This window comes from Haematobia irritans, chromosome 2 (assembly GCF_050003625.1).
Source record: "Haematobia irritans isolate KBUSLIRL chromosome 2, ASM5000362v1, whole genome shotgun sequence".
NCBI classification, from domain to species: domain Eukaryota; kingdom Metazoa; phylum Arthropoda; class Insecta; order Diptera; family Muscidae; genus Haematobia; species Haematobia irritans.
The window spans coordinates 172,358,722-172,378,216 of record NC_134398.1 but is presented as its reverse complement, the minus strand read 5'-3'; the positions used below and the strand labels follow the sequence as shown (position 1 = coordinate 172,378,216).

Below are 19,495 nucleotides of genomic sequence, written 5' to 3'. Positions count from 1 at the left end.
GGTATAATATAGTCGGCCCGGCCCGGCCCGACTTTAGACTTTCCATACTTGTTTTGTAAAGGGCTTCATGCATATACATAAAATTCTAGACAAAAACTAATCTATATCTAAAATCTATCTGAATTCCTTCAACCACAAAAGATTTTGCTCTGTGTCTTGTATTAAATTTTATGAAAAAATCTCAAATATCCTAAATTTCTTTTATATCAAAAAACAAAATTGTTTATGTGGGACACACTTCTTTATTAAGCTCTTGAGATGCTTCCCTAACCCCTAAGACCAGCCAAATATATGGTCATATTTTATTACTTGATTCTACCTCAAGCTTTTTACCATTTAGTCATTGCAATAATTCATCAGATTTATTTCAATAAAAAATTATTTTTGCCTAATCTCAAGACATATGTCACATGCTCTTCGTAGAACCATTATATCAAGTTTATGCCTTAAGTCTTTTCAATATAAATATAATTCTTATTATGCTTTAAGTCAATTTTTGTACGATTTATCCAACGAAAATATTTTGCACTTTATGTCATAAATTATTCAAACACCAAAGTCATCAATCAAATTGAATTTGCTGTAAAAAAAACCCCGACAAACGACCACCAAACAAATAGCATGGACATCAGACAACATCGCACTTCTTCAGCACGATCCAAGAGCCAAAAAAGAAGCAGCGATGATACTCCAACAAGTGTTGCACGAGCAAACACTTTGGCCACTAGAGAATGAAACAGAAAATTAATCCCCAAACGCCAAAAAACACACCAGGCCATAACGAAGAAGAAGAAGAAGACGAAGAATTAGCCCCCACAATAGACACGCGAAAATGATGATGAACTTGTGCTGGAAAATAGATGAAGACCAGCATGGCGGTTGCCAAAAGCAGACAACCAACTTACAGCGAGTTAACATAACTTCCAGTTAGCCAGTTAGATATACAGTCATCTAAGTCATTCGGCTGCAAACGGCTAACCAATATTTAAACTCATTCCCCACTACTTGGGCATCAAATGCGGTCATTATCTTTGTTAACTGCTTTGAATAGGTAAATCCGCAGTCGCCAAGAAGTTACTGCTAAAATTAAATACGAAAATGGTTAAAAAAGATGCTGCACAAAAAAAAAAAACAAATCCACTTCATTCCATGGAAAGAAACATAAACATTGGTAACTTTGGAAAACGATAATGCTGGCCATTAATTTCATTTTCAAGGGATAGGGGTAAAAAAAGAGGTTCAATTGAAGCAGTTAGTAGAAAATGAAGATGCTTTTGGAGATGAAAAAGAAGGTATCAACACTAGTCTCATTGAAAACTTCACGCCAAGCCTCAAATTATAGTTTTCATAGCACACTGGTTGAGAAGGCAATGCACTGTGGATCCGACCTAATCTTTTTTCAAATAAGAATGAGCAGAGAGATGTGTCCTCAGTAATGGATGAATTTCATAAGAGGTCCCTTAACTACTAAACTTATGATTCAAACGTAGGCAACATTGCGTTTTTTAACTTCCAAAGAAACTTTAAACCAAAGATGCAAAATCTTCAAAATAGTCTTTACCTACATTTGAAGCCTTTTTGTCTTTAATCCAAACAATTAATATCTCAGTTAATTTAAAGATTATAAAGGAATATTTGTCCTACTTCTAAGACTTACAAAGGAAGGATACAAATTTTAGGGATTCATGTCCTACATTTAAAGAAAAATATTTTTAAAGCAAATATTATGAACTTTGTTTTAATAAACATTACTCAGCTTTCTGTAAAATTATGGTTTTACAATGTCGGCAGCATAATCTTTAATAATTGTGCAATTTTTTTCAGTGTAATTTTAATATTTCTCTGTTAACGGTCTTCTACTAACCATTAAAGGCAGAGGCTTATGCAGGGATTTACCTTAACTCGACCGCATTACTATGATAAATGCATTGAAAACAATGTTTCTTCGAAAGAAATGATTTATTATTTTATATTAGAAGTTTATTATTTATTATTTTATGATCCTTGCTAATAGCGATAATTTATATGGGTGCATAAATATACATTGAACTTACCCACAATGGACTTTTATAGATGACCTAAAACGAGAATTATAATTTTTAAAGATGATGACTTAATATTGAATTTATAGAAAATTTACTAAAAATTTTGTTTTTATAAAAACAATTAACAAAATTCCATTTATATAAAAAAATATTCTTTTCTTTTTATTGCTATAAAAAATTTTGTGCGAACTTTATTCCTAGAGAAATCTTAGACAAAATTATATTCCTAGAGAAAATGTTGTGAAAATTTTATTCCTTGAGAAATTTTTCACAAAATTTTATACCTGAGAAAATGTTGACAAAAGTTCTAGTTCCTAGAGAAAATTATATCAAGAAGTTATTATTATAAAAAATGTTGTTAATATTTTATTCCTATAGAAAATGTTGACAAAATTTTATTTCTATGACAAAATTTTCAAAACTTTATTTTTATAGAAAATTTTGTCAAAAGTTTATTTATATAGAAAGTTTTGCCAAAATGTTATTCCAATAGAAAATTTTGTCAAAATTTTATTTCTATAGAAAATTTTGCCACAATTTTATTTCTATAGAAAATTTTATTTCCATAGAAAATTTTGTCAAAATTCTATTTCTAGAGAAAATTTTGTCAAAATTTTATTTCTATAGAAAATATTGTCAAAATTTTATTTCTATAGAAAATTTTGCCAACATTTTATTTCTATAGAAAATTTTGAAAAAATTAAATTTTTCTACAGAAAAAGTGTCAAAATTTTACTTTATAGAAAATTTTGTCAAAATTTTGTTTCTATAGAAAATTTTGTCAAAATTTTATTTCTATAGAAAATTTTGTCAAAATTTTATTTCTATAGAAAATTGTCAAAATTTTATTTCTATAAAAAATTTTGTCAAAATTTTATTTCTGTAGAAAATTTTGTCAAAATGATATTTCTATCGAATATTTTGCCAAAAATTTATTTCTATAGAAAATTTTGTCAAAATTTTATTTATATAGAAAATTTTGTCAAAATTTTATTTCTATCGAATATTTTGCCAAAATTTTATTTCTATAGAAAATTTTGTCAAAATTGTATTTCTATGGACATGTTTTTCACAATTTTATTTCTATAGAAAATTTTTTCAAAATTTTATTTCTTTCTAAAAAAAATTTTTTCAAAATTTTATTTCCATAGAAAATTTTGTGAAAATTTTATTTCTATAGAAAATTTTGTCAAAATTTTATTTCTATAGAAAATTTTGTCAAAATTTTATTTCTATAGAAAATTTTGTCAAAATTTTATTCCTATAGAAAATTTTGTTAAAATTTTATTTCTACAGAAAATTTCGTCAAAATTTTATTTCTATAGAAAATTTTGTTAAAATTTTATTTCTATAGAATATTTTGTCAAAATTGTATTTCTATCGAATATTTTGCCAAAATTTTATTTCTATAGAAAATTTTGCCAACATTTTATTTCTATAGAAAATTTTGTCAAAATTTTATTTCCTCAGAAAATTTTGTCAAAATTTTATTTCTATAGAAAATTTTGTCAAAATTTTATTTCTACAGAAAATTTGTCAAAATTTTATTTTTATAGAAATTTGGTCAAAATGTTATTTCAATAGAAAATTTTGCCAAAATTTTATTTCTATAGAAAATTTTGTCAAAATTTTATATCTATAGAAAATTTTGTCAAAATTTTATTTCTATAGAAAATTTTGTCAAAATTTTACTTCTATAGAAAATTTTGTCAAAATGTTATTTCTACAGAATATTTTGTCAAAATTTTATTTCTGTTGAAAATGTTGTCAACATTTTATTTCTACAGAATTTTTTTTCAAAAATTTATTTCTATAGAAAATTTTGCCAAAAATTTTATTTCTATAGAAAATTTTGCCAAAACGTTTATTTCTATAGAAAATTTTGTCAAAATTTTGTTTCTATAGAAAATTTTGTCAAAATTTTATTTCTATAGAATATATTGTCAAAAAAATTTTTTATAGCATATTTTGTTAAAATTTTATTTCTATAGAAAATTTTGTCAACATTTTATTTCTATTGAAAATTTTGTTAGAATTTCATTTCTATAGAATATTTTGTCAAAATTTTATTTCTATAGAAAATTTTGTCAAAAATTTTATTTCTATAGAAAATTTTGTCAAAATTTTATTTCTATAGAAAATTTGCCAACATTTTATTTCTATAGAAAATTTTGTCAAAATTTTATTTCTATAGAAAATTTTGTGAAAATTTTATTTCTACAAAAAATTTTGTTAAAAATTTTCTTTCTACAGAAAATTTTGTCAAAATTTTATTTCTATAGAAAATTTTGTCAAAATTTTATTTCTATAGAAAATTTGCCAACATTTTATTTCTATAGAAAATTGTCAAAATTTTATTTCTATAAAAAATTTTGTCAAAATTTTATTTCTGTAGAAAATTTTGTCAAAATGTTATTTCTATCGAATATTTTGCCAAAATTTTATTTCTATAGAAAATTTTGTCAAAATTTTGTCAAAATTTTATTTATATAGAAAATTTTGTCAAAATTTTATTTATATAGAATATTTTGTCAAAATTTTATTTCTATAAAAAATTTTGTCAAAATTTTATTTCTATGGAAATGTTTTTCACAATTTTATTTCTATAGAAAATTTTCTCAACATTTTATTTCTCTACAAAATTTTGTCAACATTGTATTTCTATGGAAATGTTTTTCACAATTTTATTTCTAAAAAAAAAATTTCAAAATTTTATTTCCATAGAAAATTTTGTCAAAATTTTATTTCTATAGAAAATTTTGTCAAAATTGTATTTCTATAGAAAATTTTGTCAAAATTTTATTTCTATAGAAAATTTTGTCAAAATTTTATTTCTATAGAAAATTTTGTCAAAATTTTATTTCTATAGAAAATTTTGTCAAAATTTTATTTCTATAGAAAATTTTGTTAGAATTTTATTTCTACAGAATATTTTATCAAAATTTTATTTCTAAAGAAAATTTTGTCCAAATTTTATTTCTAAAGAAAATTTTGTAAAATTTTATTTCTATAGAAACTTTTGTCAACATTTTATTTCTATAGAAAATATTGTCAACATTTTATTTCTATAGAAAATTTTGTCAACATTTTATTTCTATAGAAAATTTTGTCAACATTTGTTTCTATAGAAAAATTTTTCAAAACTTTATTTCTATAGAAAATTTTGTCAAAATTTTATTTCTGTAGAAAATTTGTGGAGTACCTCTTAGGTGGAGAGAAATATTTTGCAAAATCTACCAAAACATCAAGAATTCTACCAATCTACCAAAACTACAAAAATTGACCATTTTTGGTAGCATTCTACCAACTGTGGCAACATGTGCTCGTTATCCGATTACGATAACGTATTACATAGTACATATTTCTTTCCATATGTAACTCTAGGAGGCTCAAAAATGTGATAAATTAGTTGTGATGTCTATTGTCTTTTATGTAATCCCTAATATTTTTACACTCTCTTGTCACTGTGACTCATTGCCGAACTTCAATACTTGAGACCACTTGACTACGGCAACAATTTAATTTTATCTATTTATTTACAAAGTTTATGTGTTCGAAGGAGGTTTCTTATTGAATTTTCCATGATTATAGGCTAGCATGAATGCGGGTTAGATGTGAACTTTTAATAGAATTTTTTTGCACATGTTTTTGTGGAGGATTCTCCGTTATTGTTATGAGCGTTACATCTAGTGTTTGTTGCTGCTTTCAATGATTCTGTTTCATTTGCCTCCAAAATACAACTTGTTGGTTGAGTTTATTTTATTCATGATTTAATGTTACCGCATCTGCTGTTTTTAACCTACCAAATTCTGCTAGTAGTTGACCTTATAGTAAATGTCATTCAATGGAATTTATTTGACATTTTTCGTATTTTTCTCTTTATTTTCTGAATATTTGTAGAAAAAGTGCCAGGGTTTTCTCAAGAGGCATCTTTGTTTAAACGTGATTTTTTTTATTTATGGACATTAAACCCGTTTGGTGTATTAAATATTCCTTTGTGGCTTTAAGAATATTATAATATTAGCAACAATGTTTATAGGGATCATACTATAACAATGATTAAAGATTGTAGTATTTGATTATTATAATCACATTTAAATACAAAATCCCCAAAATAGTAGAGACAAGTTCTAAACACAGGATGACAATATTTTTCATAATATTTTTCAAATATTATGCAATAGGTTACCATTCTGTGATTGCGATTGATTGTCTGAAGAGAAGAAAACAAAAGACTTAAGGCACAAAGATGTAGGAAATCAATATATTTTTTTTCTCCTACATGTTTGTGTCTTAAGTCTTTTGTTTTCCTTTCTCTCATTAAATAACCAAGCACGGAATTCTTATACAGTACAGATAGTTCTTTTCATAAGGTGCATTACTTATGAAAGGAATATGCTATTTTAAGACAAAACGATTTTTGGATGTGAGGTGGTTCCCTTAATGAAGTAAATGAGTATTATAATTGTTTGTACAGGTTTCGTTGGGATCTACAAGGATCCCTAAAATGGTTAAATTTGGACGCAGTAAATTTTGTTTTTTTTTTTCTACATTAAACTGCAATTAACAAAAGAAAACACTAAATCGAATGAATTAAATCTGCCATATAATCTAAAACTCATCATAAGAACTACAGAGCAAGAAAAGCTAATGGAAAATTGTTCATTATGCATCAGTCTAAAAGTCATGGTTATGAAGATGTAATGTAATAGACTTCATAAAAACAACAGAACTCATTTAAAACTCAAATGGCAAACAATGGAACAGAACCAAATTAGAGACAAACTAGAAAAAATCCCAAGTAAACTCATACACAAAATATGTACAAATCCGTGTCTACATTTAACTTCATCAAGAAGACCCCAAATCACATTGGTAACATAAATTACAAGATGATCTTCAAATACACATACAAGTTCAGACAATACTGATCATTTGGTCTGTGGGTAGGTAGATAGGTCTGTCTCCCCAGCAGACATTCATTCCAAGTCTATTGTTTCTATTTTTATCGAGAAGACATTTAATTAGCCATAACAGTAGCCATAGGCTACTGTTTATGATGACCTTTAGAGATTTCAAGATTAGAAGATTACTTCAAGTGCACCATAAATAATGACACAAATGAGATTATTTAGACAATAGCAAAAAAAGAATTGAAAACAATTTGAAATTCTATGGCACAAATAATTGCATTTTAAATTAATGAAATAAACATTTATATATTTATTCAAGTAAAACCCAATTAACTTTTGTATTTTCATACCTTCATACAAATGCTGTGATATGTGCATATATGCAAAAAAATATTTTCTCTGAATAGAAATTTTAAACAAACGATTTTCGTTTTAATTTGAATTAAATTTTAATTTAAATTAATATTGATTTAATTTTAAATTAATTAGTATATATTTACATATTTATATAAAAAATTGAAATTTAAGCTGAAATCAAAAAAAAACAACAACAATGATTAAAGAACAAAACCAACAATAACGAAACAAAACGAATTTAATATATATTTACATATTTATATAAAATAATATAAATGTGTCATAAAGACATTATGATATAACTAACTCAAATGCATATACAACATTCATAATCTACGGGAAAAGGATCAACCCCAGATCCGATACAGAACTTTCGAAGTTTTGATAAAAACGTATGAAAGGCATCGGTCACTTTAACATGGGAAATTTAGGACATTGTTTGGACTCATTTCAATGTATTTGAACACAAATCAAATAATTTTAAAGTTCGTTTTGAGCATGTTAACCATCACCACACAACGTAATTTTTTCCAATATGTTGGATTAAATGTATACAGGGAATTCTAATAAGTGTTTATCAGTAAATACAAAATAATAATATACAATATGTTAAATAAAACAAGTAAAGAAAGTCTAAAGTCGGGCGGGGCCGACTATATTATACCCTGCACCACTTTGTAGATTCACATTTTCGGTATCATATCAAATCCGTCCAATGTGTTGGGTGCTAACATATATTTAAATATGAACAGAGCAGACAGAGTTCTACATTATTTATAAACTTTAAATTTAAGTCGGCTAATGCTCTGGGGCGGAAGAGAATGTTAGTAAAAAAATATGCGATACATTCAAATCTGCACCAATTTTGAGGCAACTTCGCAAAAGTGTGTTTATGACTTATCGGTCGATAGATATGTATTAGAAATAAAGGAAAATTTGACTCACTTTTAAAAGTTTTCGACTTAGCAGTTGCGATTTTACAAGGAAAATGTGGGTGTTTTGGCCATATTGCCCAAATCGGAAAAACATATATATGGAAGCTATATCGAAATCTAACCAATTTTAACCAAATTTGATATGCATACTTAGTATTTTAATTCTACACCCTGTGCAAAATTTGACGTAAATCGGACTACAACTTTGACCTCTGTGGTCATATGACGGAAACTCATACGAAAGATATATATGTGAGCTATATCTTAATCTGAACCGATTTCAATAAAATTTAGCAGACTTGACTACACTACTAATTTTACTCCTAGTACAAAATTTCAACCAAATTGGGCTTAAACTCCGGCTTCTGGGGCCATATAAGTCCATATCGGGCGAAAGATATATATGGGAGCTATATCTAAATCTGAACCGATTTCAATAAAATTTGGCACATTTGACTATAGTACTAATTGCTCTCCTAGTGCAAAATTTCAAGCACATCAGGGTAAAACTCTGACTTATGGGGCCATATAAGTCCATATCGGGCGAAAGATATATATGGCAGCTATATCTAAATCTTAACCGATTTCTTCCAAAATCAATAGGGTTATATTCCGACCCAAAACAGGATCTTGTGCCAAATTTGAAGGCGATTGGACTTAAACTGCGACCTAGACTTTGATCACAAAAATGTGTTCACAGACAGACGGACATGGCTAGATCGACTCAGGACCCTGAGCATTATTGCCAAAGACACCATGTGTCTATCTCGTCTCCTTCTGGGTGTTGCAAACATATGCACTAACTTATAATACCCTGTTCCACAGTGTGACGCAGGATATAATTAAAAATTGACATAAAATAGTAGATTTTTTACTGTTTGGTAGATTGCTAGATTTCTTGACGTTTTGGTAGATTTTGTAAAATATTCCTCTTCACAAGTGTTCTTAAAAAATAAAACTTTGACTAAATTTTCTATAGAAATAAAATTTTGACATAATTTTCTATAGAATTAAAATGTTGACAAAATTCTCTATAGAAATAAAATTCTGCAAAATTTTCTGTAGAAATAAAATTCTGACAAAATTCCGAAATAAAATTCGGAAAATTTTTTCTATAGAAATAAAAGTTTGACAAAATTTTCTGTAGTAATAAAATTCTGACAAAATTTTCTATAGAAATACAATTTAGAGAAAATTTCTTATTGTAAAGAATTTCTATAGAAATAAAATTTTGACAAAATTTTCTATAGAAATAAAATTTTGACAAAATTTTCTATAGAAGTAAAATTTTGCAAAATACGATTTTTGTTTGGTATTTTTTTTTTTGGTAATATTTTCTCAAAATGTTGGTAGATTTTCTGTTGGCTCGAGTGGCAACCGATTTTGCAACTATACCTATCCTAACCTATCGGTACCAATTCTGACAAAATTTTCTTTGGAAAAATCTGACAAAATTTTCAATATAAACAAAATTTTGACAAAATTTTCTCTATAGATACAAGGTTAGGTGGCAGCCCGATGTATCAGGCTCACTTGGACTATTCAATCCATTGTGATACCACATTGGTGAACTTTAGATACAATATTTTGTCAAATTTTCTATAGAAATACAACTTTGACAAAATTTTCTATAGAAATAGAATTTTTTCCTACAGAAATAAAATTTTGAAAAAATATTCTATGAAAATAATATTTTGACAAAATTTTCGATAAAAATAAAATCTTGACAAAATTATCTATAGAAATAAAATTTTGACAAAATTTTCTATAGAAATTAAATTTTGACAAAATTTTCTATAGTAATAAAATTTTGACAAAATTTTCTATAGAAATAAAATTTTGACAAAATTTCCTTTGGAAAAAAAGTCTGACAAAGATTTCAATACAAACAAAATTTTGACAAAATTTTCTCTAGAAATAAAATTTTGACAATTTTTTTTTTGTTTGTGTTAGGAATTTTTTGGTAGCATTTCTTCAAAATTTTGGTAGATCTCGAGTGACAACAATGGTTGCAACTATACCTATCCTAACATATCGGTACCAGTCTTATGATAGGTCCGTCATTGTCAATTTCCCGTAGGCTACTCAAAAATCTGGTATTTTATGAAAATGTATTAAAAACATGGATAAACAAAACTGAAAAAATGATGTTAAGGAATTTTATTAAATGAGTCATTGAAAGTATCTATACATGTTTCAATCCTTAGAATAGACATGGCTGGGGGAGATGACTTAATTAATTAATTAATTAATTATCCCTCTAAAATTAAAATTCTCCAAATTCGGAGTTAGTAATTCTTTACACATATAGAAAAAGAGATAGAGAGAAACTCATATTCTCATGCGTAATAACAAAGTTCCGCTCTCAACTGAAATGTTCCTTGGAACCACTAAAAAGCGAGTCCTCAAATTCGAATAGTGTAATGAAATAGACTACACTGTTAGAAAAATATGTTTTTCATATGTTCCGATATAAACAAGATGTGTTTCGGGCACAATTTTTAAACACAATATATTTAAGTGCCAACATGTAGTGTTCCTAAACTAACACTAAATGTTTGAGACACATATGTTAATATGTTAAAATATATTATGTTTGGGGCATGAATGTTTTATAAAAATAATATGTGTGAATGTAAACGTATATAAATTTACAAATTTCGAGTAAACATATATATGTTTACAATTTTTGTGAAACGGTTGTATGTTGTTTCGGAAAGCTGTTTTATGATAAGGCCAAAAATTTGATATGCTTAAGTCTAAATATTATTTAATTTGAATATTAGAATGAGTATTCGGAGTAAAGAGAATAGACATTCGGAACCAAGAGCATAGAGATTTGAGCATGTGTTTTCGCCTTGAGAGGAGAATTTTATGTATGTGTGGACAAGTGTTTTGTTTATCATTTTGGCATTATGGACACACATTTTTTAACGGCCTTAAAGGTAAAAATGAAATTAAGTACAAAACACGATAAGTTTTAAAGGCATTTATTATTAAATGCTAGTAAAAAACGATTTACGCCTAAATAAATTTATGTGCACATTATAAAATTATTTATGTATGTTTATACACTTCTTTTGTTAGAGTTTTTGATTTTCTTCCAAAATTTCAAACTTTTATACCAAAAACAGTTTTTTGTTATAAAATTGTTATTTTTGCAAAAAAATAATAATATTTTATTCAAAAGCTCAGTCCATTTCGTTTATATCAAGCACTGTTTCTGACTGCAAATTTTTAATAACCCACATTTCGAGGTTTCATTATAAAAATTTAATATAGTATAAATTTCTAAATTACAAAAAAAATAAAATTGGTTCGGTCGGAGCAGGAATTGAACCCACGACCCTTTGCATGCAAGGCAGACATGCTAACCACTGCTCCACGTTGCCAACACATGTATGTTTCTTTTAAATAATGTTTTGTTTGCATGGGCTCGTGGGCGCTGCAAACTATGCTTATAACGATAATTGTCTACTGGTGACTATAACTGCTACGTATCCCAGTGGGTAGTGTGTTGGCTTACAAACTGTTTGGTCCTCGGTTCAATTCTCCGTTCAGGCGAAAGGTAAAATTTAAAAAAATTATAAAATTGAATAATTTCTTCAACATTATTTGTATTACAGAAAAAGGTACCAAGAACTAAAAATTTCGTGGAAGTGAAAATTATGTTAGGGAATGAGCACAATCTTCTTTGGGGAAATTTCTTCCAAGCATATAATATTTTTGGGCTAAAAATGCTTCCAAACATATAATATGTTCACATAAAACAAACATATTAATGTTTCGGCAGTATCCAATAATAAATGTGCTTCCTGCAAAATATGTTTGGAACATATGTTAGATAAGCGATTTTTTTTGAGGGTGTAGGTTCCAATATGGCATTGACTTGTAAAAAGTATCATTAGCCTTAGGTTTATAAAGTTTTCAAAGGTACACCCCAAAAATTCTTCCGTCTAACTTTTCGTAGTCTCTAAAATTGTGTTTAATCGAATAATTCGATTAACCCTCTAACGTCCCAATTTTTTGCCAGCTGAATTAATATTCAATGTTAACGACACAAAAACAAGAAAACTAAACAAGAAAAATTAATACGGTAAAATTCAGTATATTTTGCAGCATATTTTTATTTTACCAATTTTGGTTGTCTTAAGGTGTGTTTTATAAAAGCTTCCTGATTTAACGAAGCCCGCCTAAAGGCAGGATTGGGCATTGCAGGTTTAAAACCAACTCTTTGGCGATAGTCCATACTAGAAAAGAGTTTTTGAATTTTAATGTAACTTATTGTGTATTTAATTTAATTCAATTTTGATTTTAATTTGAAATTTAATTTAACCTAAATCTTATTTTTTTAATTTAATACAAAATGGTTCAAATAATTTCGATCCATTTTAGCAAATAGATAAACACATTTTAAATTAGAGATTAAATATTATATCATTTTTATTTATTATTAATATTGTATTAATAATTTACTAATATTGTATTTTATATTTTCTTCTATTACAGTTGCACAAAGTAAACGTTCATCACGTATCACCAGCTCCCGCACCAGCTTCGGAACTAATGTCAAAAGTTCATCCAGTTCATCATCCAGCTCGAATGGTGTCAATTTCGATTGTCCCGAAGAATTCGGTTATTATCCCCATCCCACAGATTGTACCCAGTACTATGTGTGCGTTTTTGGTGGGGCCCTACTCGAAAGTTGTACCGGGGGTTTGATGTACTCGCATGAGTTACAAACCTGTGATTGGCCTCGCAATGTTGGTTGTGAAGTGGTCGATAGCGGTGAACGTGATGTTCTGGTCAGTAATAAACAACAACAAGTCCAACAGCAACATCAACACGTACCCAGTCGTATAAGATTTGGTTCTTCATTCACAAGTCCCCAGGCACAGGGTCAACAACAGTCGCAGCAACAACAATTGGTTAAGGCCACCGTACCGCCACAATATCATCGTCAACCACCGCAAGTAATACAGGCTCAGGTTCAAACCATTCCACCACCACCACAATTGAAGGTCTCTCCGAATCCTGTAATTACATCACGGGGTCAGCCCAAACATTTGCTCGAGGCTCAAGAGGAAATCGCTAAGGTAAGTAGAGATGGTCCGACGTTTACGGTAATAGGTATGATAAGTATGCTACTACAAAGCCCTTACATCTGTATCTTACTTGTGTATAATTTTGAAATTCTTTACAAATTTCTAGCTTTATGCCGATGCCCATGAAAGCCTTCCGCCCGTAGAAGAGGAAGAATCAGATCGTCAACAACGTGTATATCGTGGTCAACCCAGTACAGTGAGTCAAGTGCAAAAGGATCGTGATGGTATTCTGCATCAGGCTAGCATTAATGCTATACCCAGTAATGATAAATACATTTCATATAGTTTTGGAACACAATACAGGTAAGGTATTAAACTCGGAAAATGATTGCAATTAAAAAACCATATCTCTCTCGCTCTTGATCATACTATCTTAGTGCGAAATATTCTCATTAACCGTGGCTTTTAATGTATTTTATGGCAATTTAAAAACAAATGAGAAACCATTACTCTCTATCTCTATGCTTTTATTTGTCCAATATACTCAAATCTATCATTTAATGCTCTTTTTTTCTATTTTGTTTATTTAACTCTATCGAACAAAAACTCAATATCTTTAATTTTCATCGCTCAATACTTGAACTCGCTAAAACAAACCATCTCTACTTCAATCAAAAAAAAAAACTTCATCTAAATTCAAAATGCATATGCAACTGCACCAAAAATCACATTCTCTGACCAAATGACGGACTGGCTCTGGCACTTTATTGTGTTTTTTTTTTTTTTGTTTGCAAATATTACCCATAACCATACGATTAGAACTTATGACTTAGACCTTGACTTAAACAATAGACTGGATCATGGTAATGACGATGATGAGTATACGCATACGATAGACCCCAAAGATCTTGACCTCAATTTACACCATAGACGTTACAAACGTGATTTAGTTGTACAAAATGAAAAAGAAAAAATCACTGGACCACATAAGGAGATTTCCGCAGCTACAACAGTGGACCCTAAGGCATTCGGAGGGGAAACAAAAGGAAATAATGTCGATGACGAAGATTCTAATAGTGCGTTAAATTCTGAAGAAACTCTGAAGGAAATTGAATCATTGGTGGAAGAACTTTATGGCCCAGAATTTAACACAAAATCTACGGATGACCTTATGACTTTGCTTACCACCCGAGTGGCTAAAGATATGGAGAATACCAAAAGATTATTGGATTTAAAGGAATTGGTATCTAAGGGAAATGGCACCGAAAAAACAATATCGTCTGAAGAAAAATCTCAAGAATTCCCTCTAGATGTTGCTACAATTGAGGCTTTTGCCAAATATGAAAAATTAAAAGAGGACATGGAAGATAAATCGAACCTTGAACTATCCAGTACTGCATCTTCTCAAGAAGCTTTTAGTAACAGTATTCCACCACGCAAAGAAGAGGGATTCTCCAGTAAAATAGATTCTGATATATATAGTACAGAAACCTTACCCGAGATTCCCGATGTATCATCAAATATTAAGGGATTCTCCACCACAATAGATTCAGAAACTCTACCTATGATTGCCGACTCTGAAGCTCTCATTCAAAATTTAGAGAAAAAACCAGAAGTTGCGAAATCTCCAAAAATCTATGAAGATTCTTCTAGATCCACTGACGAACCAAGATCTGAATCCGAAAATCCTATATCTCTTACAACAAACGGTTCTGGTGATAATTTAAATAACAGAGTGAAGATTTTAGAACATCAAGAAGATTCCCCTATATCGTCTACAACAACTGAACCCCTTTTACCCATGAATGAAATTCGTACTGAAGTCATAATCCGATCTGCCGAAGAAGAGGAAATGGAATATGTGGATACCAATGATAATGCTGTAGCTGAATCGGTGGTACGGACCATACGTCAATTGAGACCAAATCATCCACCTCGACCAAGACAAAGAGCCCAATGGACAAGTACTCCACAGGCATTGGTTAGTCACAATTACCGCTCTATAGAAACAAATCCTTACCAACAACATCCGGTACCTCATCACCATCTACAACAGCAGCAGCAGCAACAACAATACCACCATCAACAGGGACAACAAGGAGCCTATTCCTTTGGAGTTTTCAATCCCTATTTAACACCACCTTCAACGCCCAGTTATTCACCCTTAAATTCCATAAATTCCCTGAATTCCGCTTACAAACCCAATTACCAGATCGTGGGGCAGCAACAACCCCAGTCATATAAACAAAAACCCAAAGTGGTCTATACAGGCTATAATTTATCCTTACCACCTCCACCTTCTCTCAAAGAACCACATCCTGAAAATGATTTTAGACCTATAATTGGAAATTATTATAGCAGTACGGGATCTTCTTCTACATTGGGTACGAGTACAACTATACGACCTTTGAATTATGTGAATGACAAGGATCTCTTACCATACATATTGCAATCTCTAAAGGAACTTAAGGAGCAGAGAAAGAAATTACAAGCTCTTAACTTTAGCTATTTCCATTTGGATAATCAACCTTTACATGAGAGAACCACACAGACACCTCCATCATTTGGTGATTACAAAAGTGCCCCAGTGAAAGTAACACCCAATTCTCATTTCTCACAAATCAGTACAGTGGGAGGATTTTATAATAATAAAAATTTACCATCCCAGCAAACGTATCAAACGAAATTCCCCCAGCCACCGGCCCACAATTATGGGACAGAACATGGATATGTTCCCAGTACCACAACAGAGAGCAATTATTTCCAATATAACATTATAGCCAATCAGAAAATGAAGAATTTCTATAGTACCTTGAAGGGGCAGACTACGAGTTTAGAAACTTCCACTTTGGCTCCAGTAACCTCCAATATCAATATTGTAAGTCCTCCGAAATTGGGAAAATTCCCAGGCTTTGAACAATTTACAACTGGTATCACATATGCCAATGCAACATCAGCATCTCAACCGGAATCATTTCAAACATTTATGAATCCCGTGACAACGACAGAGTCTCAGCACACAAGGCCATCTTCATCGTTGAAACCTCCAATCAAACTTCAATTCAATTTGCCCGAATTTATATCAAGTCTACAAACTCATGATATGGCTCATTTGAATCCAGCTGTGGTGGATATGTTGAAATATGTTCAGGAAGTTCATAAGGAGAGACCACCAATATCATCATCATCATCATCATCATCGCCAGCAATACCATCAACTTCGCAAGGACCGATGAATCCTACCGTAACTCCTATATATATTACCAGTAAAAGACCCACAAAAGGTTATGAATCCTATTTGAATAGCTTGAAGGGATCTAGTACCATAGGTAGCAGTACCAGTAGTACAACGTCCACTACCGAATACTATGATGAAGAATATGAAGAAGAGGAGGAAGATGAAAGTGAAACAGATGTTCGTCCACCTCCCGAAATGAAACCCTATGTACCCATGACTGAAACTATGGCTCCACCTAGACAACAAATGTTGCTACCTCAAAGTCCTACCGAAAATCCTTTGAAATCTTCAGTATCCATTTATGATACAGGATTCGTGCTAGCCACCACTACTCGGCGACCTTTCTTTGGACAATTCTATCAACATCCCACCCAGATTCAAGCCAATCAGATACCTTCCTTTATTAATTTCCCCAGTGATTATTTCCAAGAGATTAAACAAAAACTGCCCGGAATAAAACTTCAATTCAGTTCAGAACTTCCCCAAACCTCCAATAAACCTACTAGACCTTCATCCACCACCTCAACAACAACTAGGACAACGACTACAACAACATCGACTACCACGACTACGACTACAACACCCAGACCTATTTATTCTACTACCACAATGACCATACCGAAAATGCGTTATACCATAAGACCAAATCGACATAGGGGACAAAATAAATGGAATAGTCAGAAAAACACAACCACCGCCACAAATACTTTGACTGTAATAGATTCTAAGGATAAGACCGTAGGTCTTAGAAAACGTCCCCTACAATTGGCTTCGTCTAGTATGGCCTTAAATAGCGGAGTTGGCAGCAATCGTTTGAATACGAATCTCAAGGACTTGAACGGACCTAACAAGTACAGTGTGTAAGTTGAAATTTGAAAAAAAAACTACTTTGTGTTATGATCCAAAAATCCAATCAAACCCCAAAAAACAGACCAAACCAACCCCAAACAAACTCTTTTTGTTTTAACAATTATTCTGTCGTAATATTTTTTTATATGGCCTTTTGGTCAAAATTACAGTTTTTTTTTTATTCAAATAACTACCCTTGACCCGAAATCCTGCTGTTTAACAGCAAATAAAATACAAAAAACCAACAAAACGACACTTTACACCCTGTAAATATTTTTTTGTATTTTTTTGTTTTTCTTACTGTGAATACTTTTATTGAAAATAGAAAGAAATTGTGATGATATCCTTGAAACCAACTCCAACAACTGTACAGTTTATAACGGAATTTTAAACAAATACGGTGACTACAAATGGGACGCCTTTATCCTTGCATCAATGAGAATGAATAAGAAAATAAAAATTGGAATATCAAAGAATATATTTGGATAAAATATACTAAGAGTTGCAATTCATAGTGATGTAATGAATTAATACTATAAATATGTTAAATGTAACTTAAAATTATAAATTCTAGCTCATCGTGGAAAACTTATGTCATGTTTGAAGTAACAACGTCTGGCAAATACACATTCAAGTCTCCTTCTTCAGATTTAAGAACATAATATAAAGTTTAGGGATTTTTTTATAAGGTATACGAAATATTTGTACACATTCAAGTCTCCTTCTTCAGATTTAAGAACATAATATAAAGTTTAGGGATTTTTTTATAAGGCATATGAAATATTTGTACTTACGAGAACATTTGTTCAATGTGATATTTGAAAAGATTTACAAAAAAAAAATCCTAAAAATAAAAAAATCGAATAATTTCTATTGATCAAAAAGAAAGGCCTTCCTGCCTCCACGAAATATAGTAAATCGGAACAACTATATCGATTTAAAATACACAGGGAGGTCCAATTTAAATATCCATTATCACAACTTTGGGCCACCGGAAATAACATCAAATTTTAGAATCAGTTTTGATTTGTTGAATTAACTATCTTAGGAAACAATTATGGTCTTAGAACAGTCGACAAAGCCATCACACGCTGCATGAAAGTAGAGGTATGCCCGTGCCATGAATTTGTGGTGACTAGCGCGTGAGTGGGTCATTAGTGTGATTAATGAAAACGGCCTTAGTATAACAGGTTGGCAGATAAGTCCCGGTCTATCAAAGAAAAACACATTTTTTTTTGTCAAAATTCGTTTTTATTATTCAACATAGTTCCCTTCAAGAGCGACACAACGATTATAACGATCTTCCAATTTTTTGATACCATTTTGGTAGTACTCCTTCGGTTTTGCCTCAAAATAGGCCTCAGTTTCGGCGATCACCTCTTCATTGCAGCCAAATTTTTTCCCTGCGAGCATCCTTTTGAGGTCTGAGAACAAGAAAAAGTAGCTGGGGGCCAGATCTGGAGAATACGGTGGATGGGGAAGCAATTCGAAGCCCAATTCATGATTTTTTGCCATCGTTCTCAATGACTTGTGGCACGGTGCGTTGTCTTGGTGGAACAACACTTTTTTCTTCTTCATATGAGGCCGTTTTTCCGCGATTTCGAACTTCAAACGCTCCAATAACGCCATATAATAGTCACTATTGATGGTTTTCCCCTTCTCAAGATAATCGATAAAAATTATTCCATGCGCATCCCAAAAAACAGATGCCATTACTTTGCCAGCGGACTTTTGAGTCTTTCCACGCTTCGGAGACGGTTCACCGGTCGCTGTCAACTCAGCCGACTGTCGATTGGACTCAGGAGTGTAGTGATGGAGCCATGTTTCAACCATTGTCACATATAGACGGAAAAACTAGGGTGTATTACGTATTAACAGCTGCAAACACCGCTCAGAATCATCAACACGTTGTTGTTTTTGGTCAAATGTGAGGTCGCGCGGCACCCATTTTGCACAGAGCTTCCGCATATCCAAATATTGATAAATGATATGACCAACAGGTTCCTTTGATATCTTTAAGGCCTTTGCTATCTCGATCAACTTCATTTTACGGCCATTCAAAATCGTTTTGTGGATTTTATTGATGTTTTCGTCGGTAACCACCTCTTTCGGG

General features: G+C 30.6%; 2 protein-coding genes across 9 annotated transcripts in view; both read left to right on the top strand.

Annotated features, from left to right (window-relative positions):
• Cda5 (Chitin deacetylase-like 5) overlaps nucleotides 1-19,495 on the top strand; it is a 393,370-nt gene that overhangs the window by 332,276 nt on the left and 41,599 nt on the right. For all 8 annotated transcript variants that reach the window (XM_075296833.1, XM_075296832.1, XM_075296825.1 and 5 more), the window contains exons 3-4: nucleotides 12,760-13,346; nucleotides 13,462-13,658. In XM_075296833.1, the coding sequence (XP_075152948.1) occupies nucleotides 12,760-13,346; nucleotides 13,462-13,658 (784 nt within the window). The remainder of the gene's footprint in view (nucleotides 1-12,759; nucleotides 13,347-13,461; nucleotides 13,659-19,495) is intronic.
• On the top strand, nucleotides 14,412-17,447 carry LOC142226703 (uncharacterized). Its single transcript, XM_075296834.1, has one exon. The coding sequence runs from the start codon at nucleotides 14,467-14,469 to the stop codon at nucleotides 17,395-17,397; it is 2,931 nt and encodes a 976-aa protein (XP_075152949.1). The 5' UTR covers nucleotides 14,412-14,466; the 3' UTR covers nucleotides 17,398-17,447.